This window comes from Pagrus pagrus (genome assembly GCF_965226575.1).
Source record: "Pagrus pagrus genome assembly, chromosome: 4".
In the NCBI taxonomy this organism is placed as follows: domain Eukaryota; kingdom Metazoa; phylum Chordata; class Actinopteri; order Spariformes; family Sparidae; genus Pagrus; species Pagrus pagrus.
Genome location: NC_140188.1, coordinates 15,617,207 through 15,643,976, shown reverse-complemented (window position 1 = coordinate 15,643,976; position 26,770 = coordinate 15,617,207). Strand labels below are relative to the sequence as shown.

General features: G+C 39.1%; 2 protein-coding genes across 2 annotated transcripts; one reads left to right on the top strand and one right to left on the bottom strand.

Moving 5' to 3' along the window:
- Nucleotides 1-1,298: 1,298 nt before the first annotated feature.
- On the bottom strand, nt 1,299-18,350 carry ttc12 (tetratricopeptide repeat domain 12; the record flags this gene model as incomplete). The annotated part of the gene is given in 9 exon segments (XM_084351037.1): nt 1,299-1,576; nt 1,770-1,863; nt 12,455-12,586; nt 13,170-13,256; nt 13,723-13,833; nt 14,489-14,553; nt 14,556-14,594; nt 17,374-17,395; nt 18,336-18,350. Coding segments are annotated over 9 exon segments (843 nt in total).
- A 6,279-nt stretch (nt 18,351-24,629) lies between these two features.
- LOC311256285 (uncharacterized protein) lies at nt 24,630-25,447 on the top strand. Its single transcript, XM_084351178.1, has 2 exons — nt 24,630-24,818; nt 25,000-25,447. The coding sequence occupies exons 1-2, from the start codon at nt 24,708-24,710 to the stop codon at nt 25,138-25,140; spliced, it is 252 nt and encodes an 83-aa protein (XP_084207304.1). The 5' UTR covers nt 24,630-24,707; the 3' UTR covers nt 25,141-25,447.
- The last annotated feature ends 1,323 nt before the right edge of the window (nt 25,448-26,770 follow it).

Here is a 26,770-nt window from a genome sequence, read left to right as displayed (position 1 = left end):
AAAAAAATCAAATACTTTCTTTAAAGTTAAAAATATGAATGATATTTTAATCTAATAACAGTCACATGAAACAGGAAAACTGACTGCACTTGCACCTCCAAGCACACTTATTAACACTTGTTAATTAGTAATTAGCCATAAAAATTCACACAGGCATGAAAAACAAGGACAGGCAAGACTGTTGCTAATATCTGTGACCTTGTACATGTAAATTAACCAATTAGGAGCAGAATTTTATTCAAACCAAACCAATCTGCGATTATTCTCACAACAGCCTTCCTTTAAAAACGATTCATATTATTAATGATGATTTAATGATGACTTCAAAAAGAAGATTTAAAAATTACGACTACCAAGGCCAGAATTTGTAACAGGGAGCAGAGGACACAACAACACTGATGATAAACAGGGATATTAAAACGAAGTTACCAAAGTTTGTGAATACGTCTGGAATTGACCAAAAACGTTAATTAAAAGAGTATACAGTGCCTTCAGTGGGTCAGCATTCAATTGAAACTACACTTCAAGTCATCCTCAACAGCGGAGCTCTGTAGCCGACAGGTACCGTCAAAATGTTCCTAGAAACACAGAAAAGTGTCTGTTTCTGCCATCCATTATTAACATCACTGTATAATTAAGCAAATGATCAGGTTTTAGAAATGTAGAAATAAGGGTTGGATCACTTAAATTACCCTGCAATAAAAAACAAAAAGGGAAATACTAGACATAAGGTAAGGGAGGCTATTGTAAACTTTTATGTGATACACTTGAAGCTTGTACTGTTTTGCTGAAGATGTATATACCAACGCCTGGTGTTTCCAAATTAGTATTAACATGTTTGTTCTCATGAAACTCACTTTAACGATTACTCACTTACACGATTAGTGGATGGGCTGATTCGAGGAAATAGTTTGCAGCTTAAAGGATGTTGAAAAGTCTAAAAATATAAAATATATAGAACAGGCAGCACTGGACTACATGAACTATAATTTGCTTACTAGAACAGGAACCCAAAACAGAGACCAATTTTTTTTAAATGAAAACTGTTTCTCTTTCCCTTTCTCACCCTCTACGTGGACAGTAGGAGTTGAAAAAACACATTCAGTCCAATCTGTCTTGGGGATGTAAATAGAAAAATAATAAACACATATTTGAATATTTCAGGTGACAGACTGACCAGAAGTCATACATTTGTCTCATGTGTGACCAACTTCTTTAACCAGAGCCGTACTGTCGCATTAGCTCATTATCAATATGACATTTCAACTCGCCTATCAATGTTCCTTCAGGCGTGTTTCCTAGATGTAATCAACAGCATGTGGTTCGTAGCGTGAGGTGAGAGGATACCTGGGCTCAGAGGGGTACAACTTCCCAAGAGCAATCGCCGCATTTCGCTGCACAGCTGTCCTCTTAGCATCCCCTGCGGTGTGTCGCAGTAGCAGCAGCACAATATCAGTGCCCAGCAGGTTGCTGGCAGTTCCCTCTAACTGTAGGCAGTGGGCCAAGCACAGGGCCGCATTTCCTGACACCATCTCATCACAGCTGGAACCCAGCAAATGATGTAGGAAAGACAGTTCTGTGTGATAGCAAACAGCAATAACACTTTAAAATATATTAACACACGATACATGATATGAAGTTCTACAGATATACTGCACACTGGTCTCACACATGTCTACACACACACAGACACATGTTCCATTTGCATATTGGGTCAAACACTCAAATATTCATATAAAAGTAATGTGAACATGTCAATCATTTCTCACTTTCATCAGACTTCAGCTGCTCCGTCTGTGCCAACTGACTGGCAGCAGTGCACACAGTCTTAATGTCATACTTAGTGGCAGTCTGCCCTGTTCCCTGGGTAGGCAGACACACAATAACAACGACATTAACCAAGTGAACTGTGTCAGCACCTAGAGGTCACACAAAATATGTATTCATTTCCTCAGATCGTGATGATAGTGAATGTTTAAGGGGATGTGGGGGCATGAGCTGGGTGGTCAGAGAATGTATCTGAGTATCTAGTTATGATTTTTCTTTTGTTGTTGTTGTTGTTATTTGTTGATTATGTTATAATGTAGCTTGTTTGTGCTGTAGATGTACAGAGACTGACCTGTGGCCCTTTGCTGCATGTCATCCCATTTCAGTCGTATCTAATAAAGCAATGAAAAGGCCAAAATATAAATACAATCTCAGCTGTCTGAAGCATCGCACCAGCCCATAAGACTCTTTTCTAGCAGTCCGCTTCGGCTCAGTTCAGTTTGCAAGTAAGATACAAATATGTCACAGAAACTTGGCTGTATGTACAGTTGTGCACCTTCAGCAGTCAGCACAGGTCCGGACCACACACCACTGAATAGCATGCTGAACGGCCTGAGAGGAATGAGGGAGGGACTTTGCTCAGCACGCCTGCAGCTCTCCTGAGGACAAAGAAGAATGGACAAAGAAGAATTTGGCATCAGAAAAGGAGATGGAGAAAAGTAGAAGAAGAATGATGGAAAACTGCTGCTGCTACTACAACAACAGACAAAATTGAATGTGGGAGTGCGGTTTGGAAAATGGTTGAGAATTGGAAAAGAGAAAGACGTGAAATCGGTAGGTGTTATGGAGTGTGTTTGTTTGCAGCGATAAAGTACAGAAAGTCCATTGTAAAGACGGTGAGAGAGCTGCCTGAAAACATGTTTGAGGGGACATAAAATCGTAGTGACACTTTCAAGGACAGGATAGTAAAAGAAAAGAAAGAGAAAAGCAAGCGTGAGAATTGGACGAACGTGAACTTGAAAGGTCAGACATGCGTGCTTTCTTTCTCTTGCAGTGTGGGTCTGTTGAATCACACTTCATTATTCATTAATTTGATTAATTTCAGGGTATGAATTGCTCAAATAGGGCAACAAAATAAGTATATTCAGTGTACAAATTAGTCTTTTGGAATAAATATTTGTCAGTCAAGGGCACAAAGTAGAAATCTGAGTGAATAATTTATACAATCACATCCATTTGATGAGTTTTTGATGAAAGATAAACTTAATGTTTTACCAATGCAGCTTTCAGTTTAGCATCAATGCTCTAATCAACTGCTTTTCATGAGGAAGGCTTTTTCACAAAATAGGCTCTGATTGGCCCATAGCACGCTGCCTCCCCAGTATCAAATGGAAGACAGACAAAGTTATCCTGAGACCCAGATATTATACTCAAGAAATCAGAGCAAAGAGGCTCCCAAATACTGGACTTGCTCAGTTCCAATGAGATAGTAATGTTGCTCGAACTTTGTCATATTTAATAAAAGGAGATTTTTAGGGCCATAATACTGTAGAGAATGTAAGTTTGTGTGTCTGTCAGTCTGCTTTGGAGTATTTCCGTCTCCTAGTAGTCAGAAAATGATAAATGCAGGTTTAAAAATCTTAAAATAATACTTACTACATGTTTTACGAGTGACAGTTTCTCTAATGATTGGTGCAAAGTGAGTTAATGGCATGGAGATAACTGGGTAGTTTCCAACACTCCTTGGCTCCTACATGCATGCTCCCTACGCCAACTCTCGAGAAAGCTTTACCATATTATTTATAAAAGGGTTTTTTTATGCACTTGTATACAAAAAGAAAAGCAGCAGCAATAATTGGGGGGATCGGGACACTACACTCAGCAAAATTGATGTGGTGCCATCATTCCACGCAGTATTTGGGCCAAATGAACGGCAGGGGATGGACTGAGGCTTTAGGGCTTTGGCACAATCATCATCATGCATTAAAAAGAAAATAATGTACGTGAAGACAAGCCTAGAAAAGAAAAGAGAAATTAAAAAAAGGTGAAGTTGACGCCAGGTGACAAGGAAGAAAAAGTGCCAGCCAGGCAGTGACTGAGCCCTAAAACAGAATAAAGACACAGATGGTTGGAAGTGCGGGACTCTAAGGGCATTGAATAGGCAGTGTGAAACTGCTATAACAGCCATTAGCAGAGACAACAGCACCTGGAGCTGGAGCTTTAATCAGCTGTAATGACACATCTACAGGATCCTCTGAACAATGTGGATTGCTGTTACCACCTTTTGGGGCACATTGCCAGTGAGCTCACAGGCCCCAGAAAAGGCCCGTTACTCAGGGGGAATGTCTTTTATTTTCATCTAGCTACCCGAGAGGATGGTTTTATGCTTTATAGGATGTGCGCAAGTTTGGAAAACAAACAAAAGTTTTTTGTAAGCTTATTCAACAACCGTAAAAATCCCTGAGTAAGAATATTTTCAACCTCTCTGTGTTCAACACAGTAGTAAAGCCAAACATGAACACCTAATGGGAGTTATGAACAACCACATACTGTACATGATGCATTGGTTTTAGTTTCCTATATTCTATATTCTTCTAAACCCTCCTGAGTACTGTAGTGTAGTGCTAAAGTCAGCCTCATCAGTATCCCTCAGCAGGCCGAGACTGCAGTCACAGAGTGAAACAGCATGCTCCTGCAAAAAGGAGATGGACAAGTGGCTAAATCAATTTTCACCTACATTTCACCTCTGATTGGGTGACTGATTAGGTCACACATCACAGTTCACACAGATGCTCCCCCTGCTTCGGTTGTTTGGTAACTTTAATTTATCAACTACACTCTAGTCTATTGGATTTCAGTGGTGTGAAGTGAATTTTCAGTCAATTCTTTCCAGGTTCCACTTTGACTGACGGTTCAGCTCAACTTCATCTATGATAACATCTTATTTTCATCAACTGGTACAGTGTGGCGACTATTAAGATGGCTAGAGATGAGACTGAAGTTTACCTTTGCACTCATCACATGAAAAAGTGAAAGTCATTTGTTGATTATGTTATAATGTAGCTTTTTTGTGCTGTAGATGTACAGAGACTGACCTGTGGCCCTTTGCTGCATGTCATCCCATTTCCTGTCATCTCTCTAAGCACAGAAAAAGTATGAAAAAAGGTGAAAATCACAACAAGTCTGGCAGTCACTCAGTTTTGCAAGCTAGCTAATCTACAGGGCTCTACACGGTTTTTGGTGATTGGCTTCTGTGAATGTGCTAAATGAGAAAATGTCACTCACGCGTCTGTTGGGGTGTGTAGTCTTTCTAATTATGTATTTTCAGTCTTATACTTGATCAGTTTTATGACAAACTGGGACTTTCTTGAGTTGAATGACCTTTTAAAATTGACAAACGTTGTATGTATAATTCATGGCACAATTCAAACAGGATAAAAACAAATTATTTGTCTCGCTGCATTTACTTTTTTTTCTGAAATAGGGTCCCATGGTGGTCCACTGGAAGGGAGAGGGACTCGCCTCTCTATACTGTCTAATTGTGTCAAGGTCTTATATTGTTGTGTTTAAGTGTTGTGGCATTTTGGCATCGGATTTCAGCTAAATGAACAATTGATGCGCATTTTTCTATGCAGCGACACCAGTCTGATGATGATACTAACAGCGGCGATCACAAAGGCCTTCCAACATTCTGCATCAAGAGTAAAATTGTGACCGATGACTTAATCTTCAAGGGGCGAGGGAAATTGATCTCCCCATTTCACTGCCTGACACCTCGACTTACTTCCTGCTGTGTTCGAGAGCATGGTTTATCCTTTCATGTCTATTTTCATGATGCATCAGAGAGAGAAGCAGGTTGAGAGCAGCCTTTTGCTTCCAAGTGACATTAACACTTGGGTAGCACATGTTGAATTATTAAAGATGCCACACTTTACATTTCTCAGGGGATGCTTTCCTGACATGATGTGACACCTGCTTTTAGTACTTCTAAAATATATGGATATGATGTATGGGACATTAAAAGACTGGCTGGCAGTTATTCTGAACTCTACAGAGTATCTGAAAGTAGCTATTTCATTGTCTAAAATAAAAAAATTATACATTTCTACGAGTGAGGAGAATAACTCTGGTGTTTGTGATAGGCTTTATATCAGTAATACTTGTTTTCTGTCGCAAAGTTGTCCAGAATGTTGACCGCTGTGTTCTCCTGCTGCTGCTTTGTGATGCACGCCATGAGGTTTCTCACTAACCTTTAGAAACCAGATTCGGGGAGGAACTGATGTAAAGAAAGTGAGAGGAACATAGAAGAAAGGGAGAAAGGAATACATTGAAAAAGATAATAAAGATAATAACATATTTTGCAAAATGACATATCAGCGATATATCAGTGACTATTTTGTACCCACACAATGATGGTATCCACCTGTAGACCAGTAATAATGTCAAAATGGAGCAACACTATTTCTCTTTCTTTTTGATTTTCTGAAAATCCAATCAGCAGCAGCGCAGATATTATCAGACAAACAGATAATGAGAAATTACTTGGGCCACTAAATGTCATATCTAAAACTGTGTCCCAAAGCAATGATATACAGCATTTCTTGAAATCTCATTAAACGGTGGCGGCAATTAGACTGACAATCACAAACATATGGCCCAGGGCTGAACTCCCTCTACTGATTTCATTAAGAGGGACACTGTGAAATGCAAAATCAGGATGGGAGGAGGTATATGAAATAGTATTGTAATAATTTAGGTTATTTGTTTATATACCAGTATATTTTTACACCAGCAATTTTATTGCTCACAAGTTGACCCTGACAACAACAAAAAGAAATGTCATTGTACATTCTTGCTGTCAACAGCCAAACATCTTCCATGTGGCGTCTGTGAGTACAAGGCATTCTTGTACATTCAAGGCATTCTTTCTGTACTGCAACATGCTCTGATGTTAGCAAGTCAACATCAGAGCATGCTGATGCTCTGATGCTGACTGGGCACGAGGTCAACATCTTCAGGTTTTCATCTGAAATCAAAAGAAAAGCAGGGTATGTGTAAAGAATGACTTCACTGGTCACAGTGCTGTGTTAAGAAAAACAAACCTGTGTGTAAACACATGAAGTTGCTATACTTGTGTTGAGACTGACAATATGCTTTTTTGCTCATATGGTAAAAACATACACACATTTTGAATATTGGAAACAAATTAACACAGTTGAAGTGCTGCAGCCCACATAGATTGTGTGATTCAAAGACAAATAAAGGCTTGACAAAATAGAAGGCTTGCGTATCACATTGAAAAGCAATGGCACAATGCCATAATAGCAAACTGTATTAGTATTTCAATCGTTTAATATTTCTCTTCTCGTTTAATATTTTTCTATTTCCGTCTAACTCCGTGAGGGCAAATTGCTACATGGACAAAGACAGAAAATGAAGTGTAATTCAATTATCTACATACCATTTCCACAACAAATAACCCTCCATAATCTCAGAACAGATACTCACAGCTCCTGGCTGTCTGGATCGTTTGTTTTCTGCAAGAGGCAGCTGTGGAGAAAACAAACTCGGTGACCTTAGCTGGCTTCTCTTCTAATTGACCTAATACAAATAGGATTGAAATATTACTGTCAAATAATGATAGTTTTAAAGTATGTCTATACAAAATTATCTCAGTACAACAAAGGATGGAAACATAATTGAAACTATAAAAACAAAATGTAACCAGCAAAAATGTCCAAAATTACCTTTATGGTCAAATGTTGTTAGTAATACCAGACACAGGTAGCAATTCATCTCACAAGAGCAAGTGGCCATTTCATTACGTACAGATATTAAGTAAACTAGCTGCAGCAGCAAGGTCTTGCTCTTTAGGGGACCAAAAGCACTCCACTATTATTGTAACTGATGAGGATCAGTTGAGGATGCTTATTTTAGTACAGTTATGTAAAGAAAGCAAAGTAATGAAGGGGTTATAAAAATCGTAATGCACTTTGCCCTCCCATTTGTCTCCATTTGATGTCAGTACCGTGTGTAACAGAGACACTTGGTCATCAGTCACGTTACCAGAGAAGTCATCTGTTATCCCACTGAGGTTTTTGCAATTGACGTATCACTGTCGATTCTGCCCTGAAGATGCTTGTACGTGCTGCTACTTGCAGGAGGTTGTAACCTGGTTTCCCATCCTAATATCTGTTACATGTGATGGAGAATTTGAGAATCCATTTATCCACTGCTTTCAATCCAGGGCGGCTGTAGCTCAGGAGGTAGAGCGAGTTGTAATCCAGTAATCGGAAAGTCGCCTGTCCGAATCCCCGGCTCCCCCAGCTGCATGTCGAAGTGTCCCTGAGCAACATACTGAACCCCAAATTGCTTCTGATGGACAGGTTGGCACCTTGCATGGCCACCACTATCAGTGTGTGAATGTGACAAGTCCATTCCTTCCAAAAATAAGCAGTTTTTGCACTTTTGTAGGTATTTGGATGTTCAATACCTGAGAGCAACTTCGATCACTTTTCCAGACTTTTTGCCACTTATAACTCTTAAACTGTTGCCTCAGTTTTTTTCAACCTGAACCCCATTCTTCCATATTTCTCTGTCTAGGTGACTGATGGGGACAACGGTTTTTTGAAATTGGTCCAGAATGGAGCGAGAAATATTCTGGCTCAAAACGCAGTTTTCCCCTGCTGCTTCTCTGATGTTTGTCCTCCTTCTCACTCGTCTCCTAATATTTTCCCATCAAACATGGTTAATTTTGACCAAACCACAGTTGGTGATTGTCGGGAAAAGAAACAAACAACAAACATAGAGTTTATTTTTGTGTCTGTGGGGTTTGTAATGAAATGTGTGTTTCACAGTGACAGACGGACTGTTTCTGTAAATGGAGACTGTGGCTTTGTTGATAGCGATGGCGGCTGACTGTGGTGAAGCAAAGAGAATCTTTAAAGGAGACATAATATGCTCATTTTCAGGCTCATAATTATATTTTGGGTTACTACTAGAATATGTTTACATGCTTTAATGTTAAAAAAAACAAACATCCGTTTTCCTCATACTGTCCAGTGCACTGTATTCCCCCTCTGTCTGAAATGCTCTGTTTTAGCTCCTGTCTCTTTAAGACCCCCCCTCCTGTATACCCAGCCTGCTCTGATTGGTCAGCTCAAACATGTTGTTAAATCAATTCTTATGTGCCACACTAGGTGTTTGGCATTAATTATGCAAATGTGTGACATGGTGACGTAGTGTGATGTCACAAAGTCACGGAATTAAAGGTGGGACTTCTGATGAGGCATTTCAGGAGCAGTCTTTTCTGTGGGAGAGAGGAGCTTCTGTTGGCGTGGAAAAAGCATAATAGGTCTCCTTTAAACAAAAAGGTCTATCTTTGAGGGGGTCCTTTCCATAATTTGATCATACACTTTGTACAACAATCAGAGCTTGTCGGTGGCAAAAACTATGGCCAGAACATTCAGTGGACTTGAGTACTCTGAAGCTGGGCATTTGTCCAGAGCGATTAGAGTACAGCCAGTTTTGCGGCTGCCAGCTGCAGCGGAAAATAGGGTCCAGGATGAAAAATATTGAAGTTAACCTTTGAGACTTTAAAGTGGAAAAAGGTCTTGAAAAATACCAAGAAAGAACAAGTTGCTCCTTGGTATTGAACCTATATTGTCCCCCAAAACTAATAGCAGCTTTCTATAGCAGTGCCATGAACTGAAGAGTACCCCTTCAGGTTTTGATCAGGACATGCAACACTGCACTGCTCTTCTTTGCCACCTGGCTGAACTCTATATCGGTCACTTTCATCAAGCTTAGACAGCCACTTCATTGCACTTTTCTCTTTCGAGACACTGGGTTGCAGCTTGAACAAGGACAGTGCTAAGAATCAACAGCATGGGGAGTATGTGACAAGTTAATAACGACCTTACTGATCTGACACGTAGGACACATCATTTGTATCTTGTACCAAACAGCCTATCTTTCTGGGACAAAACACAGGGCCTTTTTCTCATTTCAGCGCTCATCTCAATCTTCAGTGTGATCATCTTTTCCTCTTTGGGCTATCACACAAATAACCAGAGACACAGAGAGAGAGGGGGAGGAGAATGATCTCTCTAGTTTAGGACATCATTGTCTCTGTATGCCCCTGTCTCTGGGTCCATCTATCAAAGCTCCACTGAGGGCTGACAGCTGCCTCTCCCTCTGGTCTCCTTACCTCTTCACCATGTCATTGCTGCTGATGATACTAAATCCATTGTTGAGCCTGAAAGGGGTCTGGCCCGTACCTGTTAGAAGAGAAGAGTAGATTGTGTTAGAAGACAGAAAGCTATATATCATCACCAAGTAGCCTCAAGGTTTTAGAGAAACACAACACATCTCCTCTTTGAGTTTAGCTTGTATTGCTCGCTGGTTTACAGTCAAGGGCACGAGACGAAAGCATAAATAAAATATGTTGAGCAAGTAAGGTACAGTGAGGAATGGTCTACTTTCCACAAATAATAAGCTGGAGTATACAGAAAGTAGAGCAGAGCAGTGGAGGGGTACATTTAGGGGAGAAAGCTTGTAATGTCAGCCCTGCTGAGATCCTTTCAGTTGAGAGTTATGTAAGTTTTGCCCTTTTCCGTTGAATGGCACTGTGAGACAGGCATTATATCATTTGACAGTACACTTTTATTCATCTAAATGAAGAAAAAAGATGTTGGATAAGAAATGTTTGCCATTCTGCAGTGGACAGCCAGTGCAAAAGAATATGGTGTACTGCAGACTGTAAGATGTGGATTCTGGTTTACTGCGCGACAAGCTTCAAGCTTCAATCCATCAACTGCATCAGCCTGGGCTGTACCTGAAGTTATACAAGGCCTGTATGGGAGCAGCAACAGGATGCAGCATGAACTAGAAGTTCTTCATAACAGCTTATTCCTTAGCTGATATATAATAAAATAAATACTCCAGAGTGCCATTGACCTTGATGAATTATACCTCTGTTTTAGAAAAGCTGCAATTTCTGGCTTTTGGCAAGAGCTTTAAACAGTTATGTGAGAGATTTGGAGTTTCAAAGTCATTTCTTGGGTCAAAAACATTTACAAAAATGTCAGCAGCTGACAAAGGACGGATGAACAACCTGTGAGAGCGACTGCTGGCTGTATACAATGCCCTCTTTTCATACCGTAGAGGACAAATAAACAAATATCAGTTACTTTTTCAACCTGATACAATCATTGTCATTCGAAGAAACATTCTGTCAACAAGATAAAGTCCAGCACAAAGCACAAGATCACAATTCTGCTTTCAGTGCTGAGAAGAAATCCGGGTTGTAAGGACATATTCCTGCCGAGCGTGTTTGGCTCGATTAATCTATAACCCATCTGAAGGAACGAGCACTGTGCTGGACCTAAGCTAAGGCAATTAGATATGATTTGTCCCATCAAGTTGTTGCTGTCTCTTCTTTTGTGTGGTACCTGTGTGGACCAATGTTCTTTTTAAGTTTCTAAGTTTCATGAGATCTTTTTCTTGATCAGAAACACTGCAAGAAATTCTGGGTCCCCTGACAACAGCGCTCCTTCGCCCTGAAATATATATAAGCATCGTTAATCTCTGGCATGTTCTAGGCCCCTGTCCATCAAGAGGAGCTCAGACGAGACTATCATGAATCTACAATGCCAGCAGACAGGTACTACCATTCACTAGCTGCCTGCTCTAAATCTGACAGGGCTGAGTGCAGGTATACCGCTGGGGTTATGGAATAGACACCTGCTATCACAGGTGTTTGATTAAATTGCACCCAAGACAGCTCCAGAAGACTTAATAGTGTTTGCTGTCATCACATAACAACACCCCTCTATATGTGTTTTCAGCATCAAATACAACTAACATTGCATTCACAACCCTATACCTACACATGATTCAATTAGAATACTCTTTAGATTAGTCAAGTTTGTTCATTACAACACTTAACTGATGTAATTATAAAATATATTATATTATATTATAAAATAGCTGACGCTGCAGGTTTAGAGCAGCCCACTCCGCAGTTCAGCAATCACATTACATCGGCATTTGTACACCAAGGAAATGTCTAAGTCTGCTAATTGAGATCAGAAATAGTTCCCAAATCAAATTATGCCAGCACTGGAGGTTTCTCTCAGCACCAGGCATTGCAAAACAGTATACAACTTCTCGTTATTGATCTGATAATGGAATAAAAAGACAAAGAAAACTGTTCCGTGCAGGATTTTTTATGCAACTGTTCAAGCGTCATATTATAGCTATTATAACTCCTTCAGGGCAACTTTATAGTCTACAATGGAAATTTGCACACTATGACAAGCAAATCAGATGAAGAGAAATCAGTGTTGGACAGCTCTTCCATTGTCACAGAGCAAGAAAAGACACAATGTGTTTTTGTAGCCCTGCGTCATCTTATAGCCTAAGATGTACTCTGTGAGTGCTTAAGCACTGTATTAACTCTCTTTTTCTCCTTCAGGTCTTCTTAACCACCCTAGCTTGAGGGCCATTTGGCCATAGAAACGTTAAATAGCTGGACCAGTGAAGCAGGTTATTGAGGCAAGAGTGGGCACAAAGACATTGAAGGAGAAAGATAATTGTGCCAAGCTTCTCCCAACGAGAATAATCATTCACAGTCTGTACCTGCTTATGACAGAATCTCAAATCCCCCAAAGTGGTAGCGGTGCACCTGGCTGGGCCCTGACAACTTCTCCAGCATCGCAGGCACTGGTTTGGCCGTCCCATCTCGCTTATCAAACTCTTGCATTGCATTTATTGCTTGACTCTCTTTCTCTGCTTGCAAATCTACCTGGGTCAGGGACTGAATGCAGAAAAACAAAAGGAGATAAAGAAGAGGAAGCAGACCGTGAACTGACAGAAAGTTAATCCATAGCAGCAACTGTCACAGATATTAGTGAACTGAAAGTCTCCTATAGTGCAACAGCACTAGCAAAGTCACTTTGTCAGATGTTACGGTGTCTTCTTCGAAATTTATTAAATAATCTGCAGATTAATGGAAAAAGAATCATTAGTTGTAGCTCTAATATGTTTTTACCTGGATAAATCATTTTCAAAGGTATTTGTTTAAAAAGAAATACCAACATACTAAACAACATTATACTGGGAATAAAGCAAAATGTCTTTGGGCCGGCTACAGCAGACTGACATCAAGCTTTACACTAGGTTGTCAAGAAAGCCCTGCAATTAAATGGACTTTAGTCAGTGAGAGCTGCATTACTGTCAACCAGCTCAGCCATGGAGAGACTCCTGTATACTTCTGAAGAGCTCCAGTCTAATTTAATTTGGTGTGTATGTGACAAGACTTCTTTCAACAGTGATGCTGACACATGGCCAGTGCGGGCAAGCGTCACAAAAGGACTTGAATACAGAAATGTTTTCATGACCTTAACTCTGAAAAAAATGTCACCACCTTTCATCATCTTCTCCCTTACAGGTTCAATCTTTAATATCTTTTCAAAGCAGTTTCTGGACTGAAAAGCGAAGGATTCGGTTCATCAGTGGTCGTATGATGTGCTTCACTGGTCTCTTTAAGCTACATGGAAATCAATATGATTCTGGCCACTCTGACAGCCTAGTCTCAGCACAAGAGTGCGGGGTGTAGAAAACTGTACCGCACTTTCCAATAAATTGACTTAATATAGACTTTCACCAGCTATCAATGGTTTCATATGAACCAATTCTCCAATGGATAGGGGCTAAATGCCTATAAAACAGATTTTACAGAGGATTGTTCAGCGACTAGGACTGCTTATATGCAGCGTGCTTATACTTCAACATCTTATTAAAATTCTTCTCTATTCCAGGCACACAACCTTCATAACATACCCATGTTACTGCTACAGTTAGATGAAATGCCAAGCCTAGCTATCTGTAAACAAGAGCAATGCGGGAAAAAAACAGGCGTGATTAGATGTAATGAGAGGTAATTATACTCACCTCATTATATTTCTTCAACGCCAGATATGCTTTCCCCATGTGTAGGTAAGCCTTTATGCACCTCTCATTACATTGATGGAGAGAAAATGATGATGGGAGTGCATAACAAATCTACATAATGGTGATGTAATGTTTTTGCATTGATAACACCAGCACAGTGAGAGAGAAATGCTCACTCTGAACTTCAGAGACACACTCCACTCCAGAAAACTGTATGTGTTACAGTGATATGATCACAGAAGACCATTTGCTTAATAGAGCATATTTCTCCTCCAAAACTAAAGGTAACGCTTTTCAATTAGGAGGAACTCAATATTATTCAAATTTGTCACAATGTTCTCCCATTCAGTCTCTGATGGCCTCCCTCTTCTTACCCAGCTTGATGTAAGCCTATGTTGACTGAGACAGTGAACAGATAAACAGGTAAAAAATAAATGTGGCTTCACAAATAAAATCATCATGAATAATGTGCTTACTGGCATAGCACTGTTTGGTTATTAATATACCACAGAGACGGCAGGCTTTCAAGATACAGGGTATCTGTAAAGGAACATATTAATTTGAGACCCTGCGTGAAACCAAAAGTTTCTTAATTCACAGTAATTAGCGCACAGAAGCAGCTCTGCTTGAATTTCTTCTGAGGGACAAACAATTGTCACCTTTCTCTTAAATCTTCAATTCCAAAACTTTTCCTACACAACACAAATGAGTTTTCAGCGTAAAACATTTAGAAGATGAAAAACAAAGATTGAAGATACTTGCTTACTTTATAAGAGTCCTCTAGTTCAGCCAGGCCATTGCAGTAATACTTCACAGCAGTTTCATAGTCTCCTTGAGCTGAGCATAAGCTTCATTCCCCTTATCTCTGAGTGCTGCAGTGACACAACATACAACACATAAACACAACTTATTGTTAGCCCTACGGAGCAGCAATTACAGAAAACTGTTCACTCCCAACGACATCTTTGAGGAACAGAGAATCACACACCAGTTGCCTTTGTCGCTTTTACAACCCTCTTTACTCTCCTGTCTCCAGCATCTTCTTCCATAATCTTCCTGAACTTCTCTGGTCAAAAAAAGAAAAACTCTTGAGCATAAGTGCCACAACAGAGAAGGAGGGAACTGTAAAGATACACTGTGTAAAAATGTTCACTTTAAGGTCTTCCTTTTCAAAGATTTGTTACACATTTCAAATGATCAAAACTGAAGTTGGAAAAAAACAAGAGGGTTCTGTGTGTCCTCGCACCAGGCGCTGTTTGTGTTGAGAAAAACAGTTTTTAAACTAGGCTTTGAAAAGCATCTTTGGTAACTATAAAAATCCCACAGGGAGTGAGAACACAGTGTGATTGTCAATACAAAAATGTCTTTGCGATAACATTTTTTGAATTGAAAGTCCAATGTAATTTAAAACTTTTTTTGCTGTCTCCTCAGCCTCAAGCACAAAAATACTTTTTCTTGCTTGTTTTGTGAGTTGAATGTATGATGTATCAACTTCAAAACACACAGAGCATGTGTAGCTTTATTGCTATTAATGAGTTTTTCCCCTGAAAGAATTACAAAGAAGTCCTGATTTGATTTGACTGCACAAAAACTCCTGAAAGGATTTTCACGAAACTTGGATGGAGGATGGGTCTCGGCCCAGAACAGACCCCATTACCTTTTTGTGCGAACTAATGGACGGATCCAGGATATTTTTTTCACTATCTTTACACACAGGCCTTTTTTTCAACATTTTCATTAATTTTTCATGGAAAACCGGACAGATCTTAATGAAATAAATCTGGCGTGCTATGGGCAGAGATTCCCCAGGGTCTGGCTGGGAACAGAGATTTCCCAATATCTAGGTCACAGGTCATCAGGAGCTATTGGATGCGCCTGTGATGTTCTCCCTTAACTGACTGCAATCAGTCAGCTAGGAGGCTATATAATGGGGTTGCAGTTCCCCTGCTCAGTTGGTTGATTGTCTCCAGGGAGTCAACACCTTCAGTTGGCTTTCTGTTTGAGTGGTCTGAGTTGAGTGCGTTTGAGATTTTTCTATGGCCAGTTACCATACATTTTGTTTCCCCCCTGTCCAGTGATCCCCACTTCACCTTTGGTTTTGAGTCCAATCCTTTTGTTTGTCTAACATTTAGATAAAATCAGAGGGTGGTTGTGGGGAGTTTTATTCCCACCGCCACCTTTTAAACACCAAGGGACACATTTGCTTTAACCCTTTTTGTGATTTGGCTGCCATATAAAAAGTAGATGCACTTGGTGCAGTAACAGACATAAGTGTCAGCAAGGACCATACTACATGTCACTGTCTCCTGTCTGCTTGTTTAATGTTATTTAACTTTAAATATGGACACATGACTTGCATAATATATGGTGCATATTATAATATTAGCCTAATGCAACTTAAAAAATGTTAGTATATCACTTGAATGCAGACTCACTGCTAGTCGCAGCGTCTTATTTTGATTTGCAGACTAATTTTTGGTCTCAATGGTTGTCATTATTAGTACCCAAATGAATATAAATCACTGAATATAAAAACAATAAATCAAAATCAGTTAAATGTAAACGCTAATGCTTTTTATTCAGAAAACCCACAGTGTTCACGTCTACTTGCATTTGTTTGCAGGGCAGACCTGCCACATCCAATATGGCGGACACGCTAACGTACCGCGGCAACAGGCCAACATGCAGCATCTACGTTTATACATATTTATGTCTGATGTCTAAACAGTGACTATTACGAGTCTCTACCCACTCAGCATTGTAAGAGACCTCTGAACAAACAAAAGCAACATAAACCTGTCAACCATATCTAATCATTCATTTCCTCTAATCCACAGCATTGCCCTCCTCACCGTGACATACTGACAGTCTGATAAAGGAGTGAAGAGTTCATTTCACATCTTTATCAAACCTCTGCCAACTAGATTGAAAAAAATAAAACAGCACAAACACATCACGTCTTGGCAGTCAGGTGGCAAATATAGTGCAAAACGTGGTCACCCTTGAGAAGAAAATTCCAGAAGGCCTCTGTAATACTGGGAACACACCCTGTACCACATCTCTCTTACCCACTACGGGGCATGGTGAGTCACCAACCTGCCAAACAGGTGCAGTTGATTACAAAATCTCACTGTGCCTCAGGAAAATGTCATGTCTGCATGAAACTTAAAGGCAGCCACATAAAAACAGGCTCCAGATGTTACAAGAATCTACTTAAAGTATAATGAAAATCAGAAGTGGCGTATGATTGGTAAATAATGAATCTTTGAACAGAGCAAGTTCTTCTCATGATCAAAAGGAATGATTGAGTGAACCTGAGAATTTGGATGCGTCATAGTCGAGGAAGCAGCTGATGGAACACAGAGTGGAGCATATCTTTTTTAGTTTGTTCAGGCATGCTACTCTCTTGGAAAATACACGGAGCACTGAGGTAATGTATCATTAAGCAAAACATTTTCACCACGTACAGCTACATTTGTACATTTTCAGTGGTGACATCCTTTAAGTTCTTCGCTGTTTTCTTAGCTTATCTTTGAAAAACGGGATACAAGAGTATGTTTGCTGCTGTTTTTTGTTTGACTCAGAGAAACTTCTCTTTCACAGTAAGTCGGTTCCAATTCAGTGCAAGAGACAACCAGATAACCCACTCACATGGCCCTTTCTTCTGCAGACTCTGTAAAACACAAAAAAGAACGATTAAAAGAGTGTTACTTCGTAGTCACTACGTACATGTTGATGTACACCATGTCCCATCTTAAGTGACACGAAGGTAGAAAACGCTACAAGAAAACGCTACAAGAAAGTCTGTGTTGTGCATATGTGAAAGGTAAATGTACTTGCATTTACTGTATACAGCACTTGACTGGTCTACTGACCTGACCACTCAAAGTGCTTTACAACACTTCCCACATTCACATTCATACACTTATGGAAAAGGCTGCCACGGTGTCTAGGAGTATGTCTAAGCTCAGCTATTCACGACCACTCACTCAGTTAGAAAAGTCAATGGGAGCAATTCGTAGTGTGTATTGTGTTGGCGCAATGGTCAGACAGATAAACAGGCAAGGATGGCGCAGAAGGAGCTGTTCTCCATCTTGGGTGACTTTGTGTGCCTGTCTTTACCATGGAAGGATGGAGCAGTGGGTTTGTGTTGATTTTTCAGGGTTCATCCAAAACAGAAATTTAGCAGCTTCCTCCATTGCTTTGAAGATCCTTCACTAGCTCACCTGAAAAGGTTTATTGATATATATTTTACATCATCATCATGTCAATAGTAATCACATATGTATTTATATGTACATTCACTATATTTTATATACCTTACTATCATAGCCAGCAGTTATCTGGGGAACTAATAGGTGCCTTATCAGACCCAATTTTAGGTAATAATCGCATATTAGTGTGCCACTTACTTATGTGGTAAGTTGACACATCACAATACTTCATCTGTCTGTTTAGTTAGCCAACTAATGACGTTAGCTAGTTTTGCTTCCATTTGCACAAACATAAGTTAGCCATTAGCTAAAGCGTTATTAAGGTTCACGGGTTGGTTATTTAATAAGCTAAGTAGCTCTGTTTAGCTTTTAGCCATGCTAAATTGACTTCATACTCACTTTTCTGCTTACCATGGTGGCGTGATGCCTTCACAGTCGCTCATAAAATCCTGAACTAAACAGAACTGCTAGTAAACGTTGTGCCACAGTGTTTCGTACAAGTCTATGATGAAAGAATATCAGGTGTCACTGCAATTACTGAACTAAACTAGGTTGCATATACAGACTAACAAACAAAACTGTTCACTTTGATCAAAAGCGTCATGAGGAATATCACCAAGGCACGCATCTACCCATTGGCATACATTCTTACTGTCGACTGCTAGCTGCCTCCTAAATGTCATTTGTTGTTTAAAAATGATCACTCCGTCACTTTGATGTCACTCTGACATAAGTACACGCTCACAGTAGCAAGTACACATTTGTTGATGTCTCTGCATGATTGTGATCTTCACGAAAGCCCTGAAGGCAGCACTTGTCACCCTGCATTTAAGAGGTCATTCTTTGGCCTCAATCCAAACAACAGAATTTCCAAATGTGTTGTTTGTTTTTTTTATTATCTATATAAATCATTTAATGGCAGCCATTACTCTTTGATATTGTCTTTGTTAGACTCAAAGTGCCTCAGGGTCCCTCTTTTCCTGCACATATATTCCGTGCATCTGTAGCCCATGTGCTGTGCGTTGAGTAGAGAGTTGCCAAAGACACTGTGTATCTCCACAACACTTTAATGAGCCTGCTTTAAGAAACCCTGAGTTCCCGCCTCCCTTCTCTTCAGCAATAGATCAATACTGCCTCCCTGTGGTTAAAGACATAAAGAGACAGCTGTTAAACATATTTTTCATAATCAGCTGATACTCATTTTATAATAGATGAGTATTACTGTTGCCATAACTTGGAAGGAGAAAGCGGTGACTTATCTATATGAAGTGGGTAAACAAAGACTCTATCATAGTCATCATGAATAGAGGAAGAAAAAATCAACCCGCTTTAATACGCCTCACCAGCTGAAGACTACAACACATTCTGAAGTCTATATGGATATGTGGCATCATATTTTTTTTCATTGGGTCCAGCAGTTCTCAGACTTATTTTGAAATTAGAAGTTCCCACCCTCAACCCAACAGTTTTTATCCATGATTAATAATCAGGGAACTATCTAAAAAGGAAGTTAAGAAGGACATTTTTGTTGAGTGATAGTCAGCGTGACAGCATCAGCCAATTCGTGATTGTTTTCTTCCTCTACATGAATCATATTGACTCAATTTAGTTTCACTTAGTCTTCCATCCCACTGCAGTCGCTTTTAAGCCACCCCAGTTTGAGATTCACTGTCCTATGCTAACCATATTTCACCATTATGTGCATTAATGAAGCAAAGACGAGAGAAAAATATTAACAGCAACATTAATGTACCATTTAAGCAATAAAGGAAGAGTGAATTTGATGCATGTGACATTGTTTTTAACAACTCCAACTGTTTTTAAAGTCAAGCTAGTCAGTTAATTTGTATAAAGTAACATTATGTAGGAAATTGGCATTTTGTGCAAATTGGCGCAGTTTCTGAGTGCAACACCGCTGTTGTTAATACAAATCACAGGTCTGTAACAATTTGTCAGATGTAATGTAGGTGCTAAGTACAAACAAAACTCAAACTTTTAAGCCCATATTTCTGAATGTCCCACAGACAGATCCTTCCAGTACTATCCTGTGAGGGAAATTCCCAAATGTCCCTTTGTTATTTTGATATGTTATTCTTGCATAATGAGTATAGAAGATGTGTTAAGAGTGAAAACATTGTGTCCTCCCATGGTTAATGTCCCCGAGTATATGGTTTCAGAGCATATTTGAGACAGATACGGCAACAGACTCTTGTCCAAGGAGTTCAAGGAGTCCAAGGAGTTCAACCTGAAGAGTATTTTCATAACGTTTCTGTGTAACCTCTACTGTGTATATGTGTTCTGACAATGGTTGATGTATGAAATGTGTGTTATTTTAATGGAGTCCAGATGTAACCTTGTGACTGCTACAATTGTGTGCGTGTATGGGTTTCTACTACTATAAAAGCTGAAGAAAAAGTGTCTCTCTTGAGTCAACATCTATGCGCTGATGATGCGTGACTCTTGCTTGCAAGCATAAAGAAAAAGAACTTCTAGAAAAGACATATTGTGTCAAACTTGGTGTTGACCAACTCATCTGCACAAGACAAGCGACTGGTTTTCAGTTGCCATGACAATCCCCAGTCAATAGTGTCTGTTCGTTGGAATTAGTTGACATGGTTGTAATAACTGCACCATGATCCGTCACTGCCCTGAACTTTCCTAACATACCGCCCGTGCAAACAGACCAGGCAGAGACGTAGCCATCAGCAGAAGTCAGCAGTGTGGCTGTGTCGGCCTTGACCTCCCTGGTCTTGAGACATATAATAAGAGGACTGATATTCACATCATCTCAGTCAGAGGTGTAGATTTTTTTTCTGACATTACTTTCACAATATCCGTACTCGTGATAGAGGAGAATCTTCATTGGTTGATGTTTATCATTAAAAAACGCGTTCTGTAAATAGCTCTCTTACCTTTCGTGCTCAAAAACACTACTCTGAAGTACAATTCTGAGGCTGTTCTCTAAATAGTTTTTTAATAAATTATAAATGTGGCAAATTTTCATCGACCCATATCAATTTCAGGGTTCCTGTCCAAAACTTCCTGCCCACTTGCAGTTTAAGCACCACCCATTCAGAGTAAAGATACAGACACTAGATTAAGGGCGCTTTCACACCAACTGCGGTTGGTGTGAAAGCGCCCTAACAGATTAACAGATTAATATTTTTCTGTGAAATATCTGTGAATATTTCTGGGTGTTATATGCTACAAAATTATTTCTTCTTTGAAATTATGAACTCACTAACTGTCTGAAATGTATACTACATATATCCAGATTCAGTCATTAAAAGAGTTGGATTATATATTTTGTTATTTTGAAATCTCCTCCAGTAAAGTTGTGTTCAGCAGTCGGATGAGGGGGGACATTGTACCGAGATACTTCTAGCGCGAAAAAAAAAAGCTCTCACAATCACACATTATAATTAAGAGTGCAAAACATCACAACTGGATTTAATCAACTGTCCTAAACAGGAAAGGGAGTGCTGACCTCAAACCCTCCAGGGCCAATGTCTTCATGGTTTCCAGTCAACAACAACCACAGACAGTGAGGCCCTTTATCTTCATTTGCACAAAGTCGAAGAGGATAAAAACATTCCAGAGACACAACACTGAACTCACTCTCTTTGCTCCATTATCAGCCATCAAACTGAATGGGCAGTAACGGATGTCTTGTAAGAGCTACTGTGCTTGTATGTCACACATTCCACAGTGACAGGCTGTTAAAAGTCTTTAAATAGCAAGATGGAGAGCTTTCTGCAGCCAGCATCTTTAAGGTCCGTGCAGACACAGGGAGGGAGAACTTAACGCTGATGAGGAGTATGATGACCACCCAAACATCAAAAGCAGAAGCAAAGAAAAACTTGTATATGACAAGCTAGCATTCAGCGTCTAGCTACTGTTAAGTATTGTGTGAGAGAATAATTAGCAAAGCTTTGGTGGTCATGTCAGCTTTTGAGAATTACGAGCTGCTATGGTGGTAGAGTATGTTCTGTGTATGCAGCTGTTGTGGCTCACAGTCCAGACAGAGGCTTTTCCTCCAACTGCTGTGGATGCTTCAGTGTCGTGTATCAGTGATAAAGAGATGCAGGCAGCACAATGCTGTAACTGATCATAACAGTGCCTCTCCATTTATCTGCCTTTTGCACCGAACAACCGCTCATGGCTCCAGTCTTCCTCTTTGTGTTATCTGAAAAAGATGAACCCCATTCCAGACTGCACCGCAAGATAAATATTACCGGTTCTGAAACTTTTTTATAGCAACACAGGAACGTTTAACTGACACAAACCGTGGTCTGTTAACTTATGTGGTTTTGCCACAAGAACTACAGTAAGTCGGCAATTACAGCTGGACAATGATGCACATAAAAAAGAAGCAGTTGATCCTTCTGTTGGCCATTGCTCATCCGTGTCATTCCTCTTCCTCTTCCTGGTAATTTTGTTCCTCTTTGCAGAAAAGTACTGACTTTGCATGAGATAAAGAGAATGAATGAATGAAATACACAGAACAAATATTAAAACCGTTGTAACCTAAATGAAGAGCATCATCGGGCTAAGTTACTATTTCTCTAGCACTTTTCGAAAACAAAAAAAGTTGCAAAGTTTTAGAAGGAAAATTCAAGAAACAAAGCATAGAACACAAATTCAGGTTAAAACAACAAATGAGAGACGATTTTTAAAAAAAAGTTTAAACTAGACAATAACATTAAATGAATGGTATTACTTGCAATCTCAAGTCAAAGACATTCAAAGACATTTCACAAATATATAGTGTAATATATTATGTTTCAACAACATACTTCCTGTCCTCAATTATTTTTGTTTCTTTATAAAATGGGCTTATTCTAAACTATTGGAGTCAGTCAACAAAGTATAAAATGTGAAAGACAAGGAGCCCCCTCGGAATGAGCTTGTGGGCTTGTCAGTGTTTCCTTTGAGAGATCGACAGATACAGATACTATTGTTCATGACAGGGTGTTTCCTGTAGTTTGCTGCAGTCGGTGAAAAGCTACAAGTTTCCGTTTGTCTATGTCATCACAAAATGTATAAAGAGTTAAGTTTGTCGGTGTGACATCTAAATAGTTATAACTCTTTAGAGCTTACACATATTTACATGGAGCAAACTACCGACAACAAACTCAGCTGAATGAAAGTATCCACTTACAGTTCAAACTGTGCTGCTGTATCTAATCAGAATGCATGTTGAGTTGATGATCTCTCTTGTGGAGCGTCAATCTGCAGAAGATGCTTAATGTTATGACTTCATCGTACTGGAAGTGGTGACTATTGCAAAACCTTTTAAGCTGCAAGTAGACACAAGAAGTCCAGCAGCTTTAAATATTTATGATGCTCAAGGTAAATTGCCTCTCAGTTGACACAAGCATACTGTCTGATGAAAAACAGTGTTCTTTATGTAAAGCAAAACCAAAAGTGAAAAGACCTATGTACATCAGCTTTGCCAGATGTACGATAATAATTGTAATGTGTACAATATTGTCCTCTACAATGTAAGATAATGGATTACAATTTGAAGATTTTGTGATGCTTAAATTAGTAGTTATAGTTAGTAAATATGTGTTCTGTAAAATTACACATTCATTCCTGTTTGTTCTCCTGGTGATGACTTGCATTTATCAAAATATGATAATCTTTAACCTCCGGTATGACAGTTTAACATTTCCCATCTGGTAACACTGGTGTGCACAGCTACGTTCAGGTACATCGACATCAGGTACAGAAACAGGCAGGTGTGATGGTTTTCCTGTGAAATTATGTGATTTAAGCTAGGACTGAAGATGAATTCATACTTCATTGTTCATTAAAGGAACGCTCTGACAGTTTGGATGATTGTACAAAAAAAAAGTGTTTTGGAAAGGGAACCTTAATTGTAGCAGATTCTCTTCGTTAAAAACAAAAGTTCTCTGCCTGAATTGTAATTTGACATGTAAGAAGTTATGTCTTATAGTTAAATGATTAATGAGTCATAATTAAATCTTCCATGTGAATTTCACTAATTAAAAATGTATTAACCGACAATCAGAGATGAACACAAATACATCAGAAGTATCTTGTTACAAATTACAAATAGCCTACTTGCTTATCGAATATATTAAAATAAAACGTTTTGAGAAAATTTATTATCAAAATACAAGCAGTTTGTATTTTAAATAATACAAAAAGACATTCTATACAAACATATATTTTTACATTTTAGCCATTTAGTAACCTCAGTGTGAGTTGGATTTTGTTGTGTCAGGTGTTGAATAGTGACAGACAGCAGCTCTGCAATTGAAATTAAGTCATTATCTGGTGTTACTTAGTTCACCAATCAAGTAATTTGGTGTTTACTTGCGCTGTTCTTTTAACTCTTATTGTAGCCTACTCTGATTTTGCACAGCACATAGATCATGTGAGTGTCTACAACACTGGCAACATCCAACATATTTCATATATTATTTAACCAATAATAGATTGTTGAGGCAGCCAACTACCAACTAACTTTGTTATCATTAACTAAATGAAAGAGAATACAGCTCTTTAAAGTTGTAAAGTCATTTCACGTCCTCAAGTTACAACACCGGAAGAGCCCCGTTCATACAAGTTTCTCTGTTCTCTTCACTGGTTGCGCCAATAGCTGCTCATCTTATGCAACGCCTTAAACCACACCCATGGAGGATAAAAAGGTGTGGGTCGCAGACCCCACCAGCCATTGGATCCAGACATTGGCCAACAAAGCATAACTCACATCCACTTCATCTGAGATAGAGAACCACTATGGAGGGTCAGAACCGTGCTGTTGCTCCATCCTACCTAGGATGGTCCATCTTTACCACTTTGTGCTGTTGTCTGCCTCTTGGGATTGCTGCTCTCGTCTGCTCCTGCAGGGTAGGTCACTCTTCCTAAGCATTACACTTTGTCTATTGCTCTTCATGTACTGCTTCCTACTACTGTGTTCTCAGAGATGCCCTAAAATATTTTTTCAATAAAACTAACAACATTGTTCATTTTGTTGATATTTTTTCTAGTAGAACTGCACAAAAAATAAAGCTAATTTTGATACTTGCAGGCACAAAATTCTAATGCTGCTGGAGATTCAGCTGTAGCAGCAGATGCATCAAGGACAGCCAAGGTCCTAAATATCATTGGACTGGTGTGTGGAATCATTTTGATCATCGTTGTCATCGCTATCAATGCCACAAAAAAATGAAGGTGCAGGTTTTTGCCTGCAGATGTTTGGATCTCAAGCAAAGCTTTTGGCTACAATGGACTTCCCCTCCCCCACACAAAGGACCACTAACTAGAAACAGATGTCTGTATGTGTGCGCAAACGTACTTTGCCTATATGTTTCTCCGTGTACCTCTTTTCATCAAGCTTCTGTAAACATATCCTTGGCATTATAATGCATTGTTTGTGGAGGTAAAAGCTGAAAACACATACAATGTGTCTATCTGTGTTTTACATTTTGATTCATGTTTTGTGTTTTGTTTTAAAAAAATAAATACTGCAAAACGAATTGTTTTTGTGATCAGTGATTGCAATACTTGAAGGGATGTGAGAAATACTGTGATGTTCATCAGACAAAGTGAACTTGTTTTTTTGTATGAATGCACAATCAAGTGAGTTTTTTTTTTTTTTTTTTTTTTTTTTTCCTTTTTAATTGGTGATCAAGTTTACAAAACAAACAAAAGTGTACACAGAAAAGAACAACAAGCAACAAAAAAAACTAAAACATTTTTACGGTAGTGTTTTTTCCTTTTTCTTGCATAAAGTATGCCATAGGCTAAAATGAGGACTGCAAACTAGAGTGGATACCACACTTTTTATTGACACGACGAAAACAAGTCACAGACTTTTGGGCGGGGCTTTTCTCTTTTTTCGCCTTTGTACAAAGTTACAACATACATAAATGATCTTACGTAAGACAGAGACTACAAAGCATGATAGCCTCGCCTCCTGTCTCAAACTTTGTCAAATAAGTCATGAAAATTGGTGAGATTATCATATTCTGTTCGACAAAGCAATGCAAACTGATTAAAGGTAACACTAAACATTATGATCAGGAAAACATTTTCAGGTTGAAAAATTGAGGCTTAGGGTTCGTTTTTGGGATCAGGTTTAGGTTGAAGTCATGGTTACTCACTCAAATCTGAAACAATTAAAAATATAAGCATGAGTATAAATGCAGTATTCCTCAGTATACTGTATCATGCAATCTTTTACCCGGAAAGGCCATGATTTTGAGGGTGTGGGGAGCCTTTCTGATAGGCTCTTAATAGATTTCCTGTCATGAATTGAAGTGGTTAGCGTTGTCTCGGCCTGCCAGTGAAATGTATCTGTTTGCATTATTTCTCACATTGCTGATATAAAAGATATGACTTTATAAAGATTAGTTTTTCATGGGCACCTGGTGGCAGCATGGTGCATTTAGTCTGAATTTTAAGTTCTTAAATGTATGTAGACTTTAAAACTTTATATTTTTAAATTGCACACTAATGGAGGTGTAACTGTCTCTTAATCTGTTTACCCAATCTGGTTTCCGCCTTCCTCCGTTGCCTCAGAGCTCTTCTCTTCCAAAAGTCCTTGAAGCTGATAGAAGAGGGATGTCTCTCTGTGCTTCTTCTGAAGTTTCTCAACTTCCTGCTCCCATAATCACAAACAGACAAATAAAAAACATGCAAGGTGGCTCTGTTTACTCTCTGACTCACGACATATGCTCCTGCCAATGTTGTTCAATACTGACAGACAGATAAAATGACGAACAATCATGCTTCTTTCAGAATTTAAGGGGCACTATGTAGTTTTTGGAGAAGAAAAAATCCAACTCAGAATTTTTACA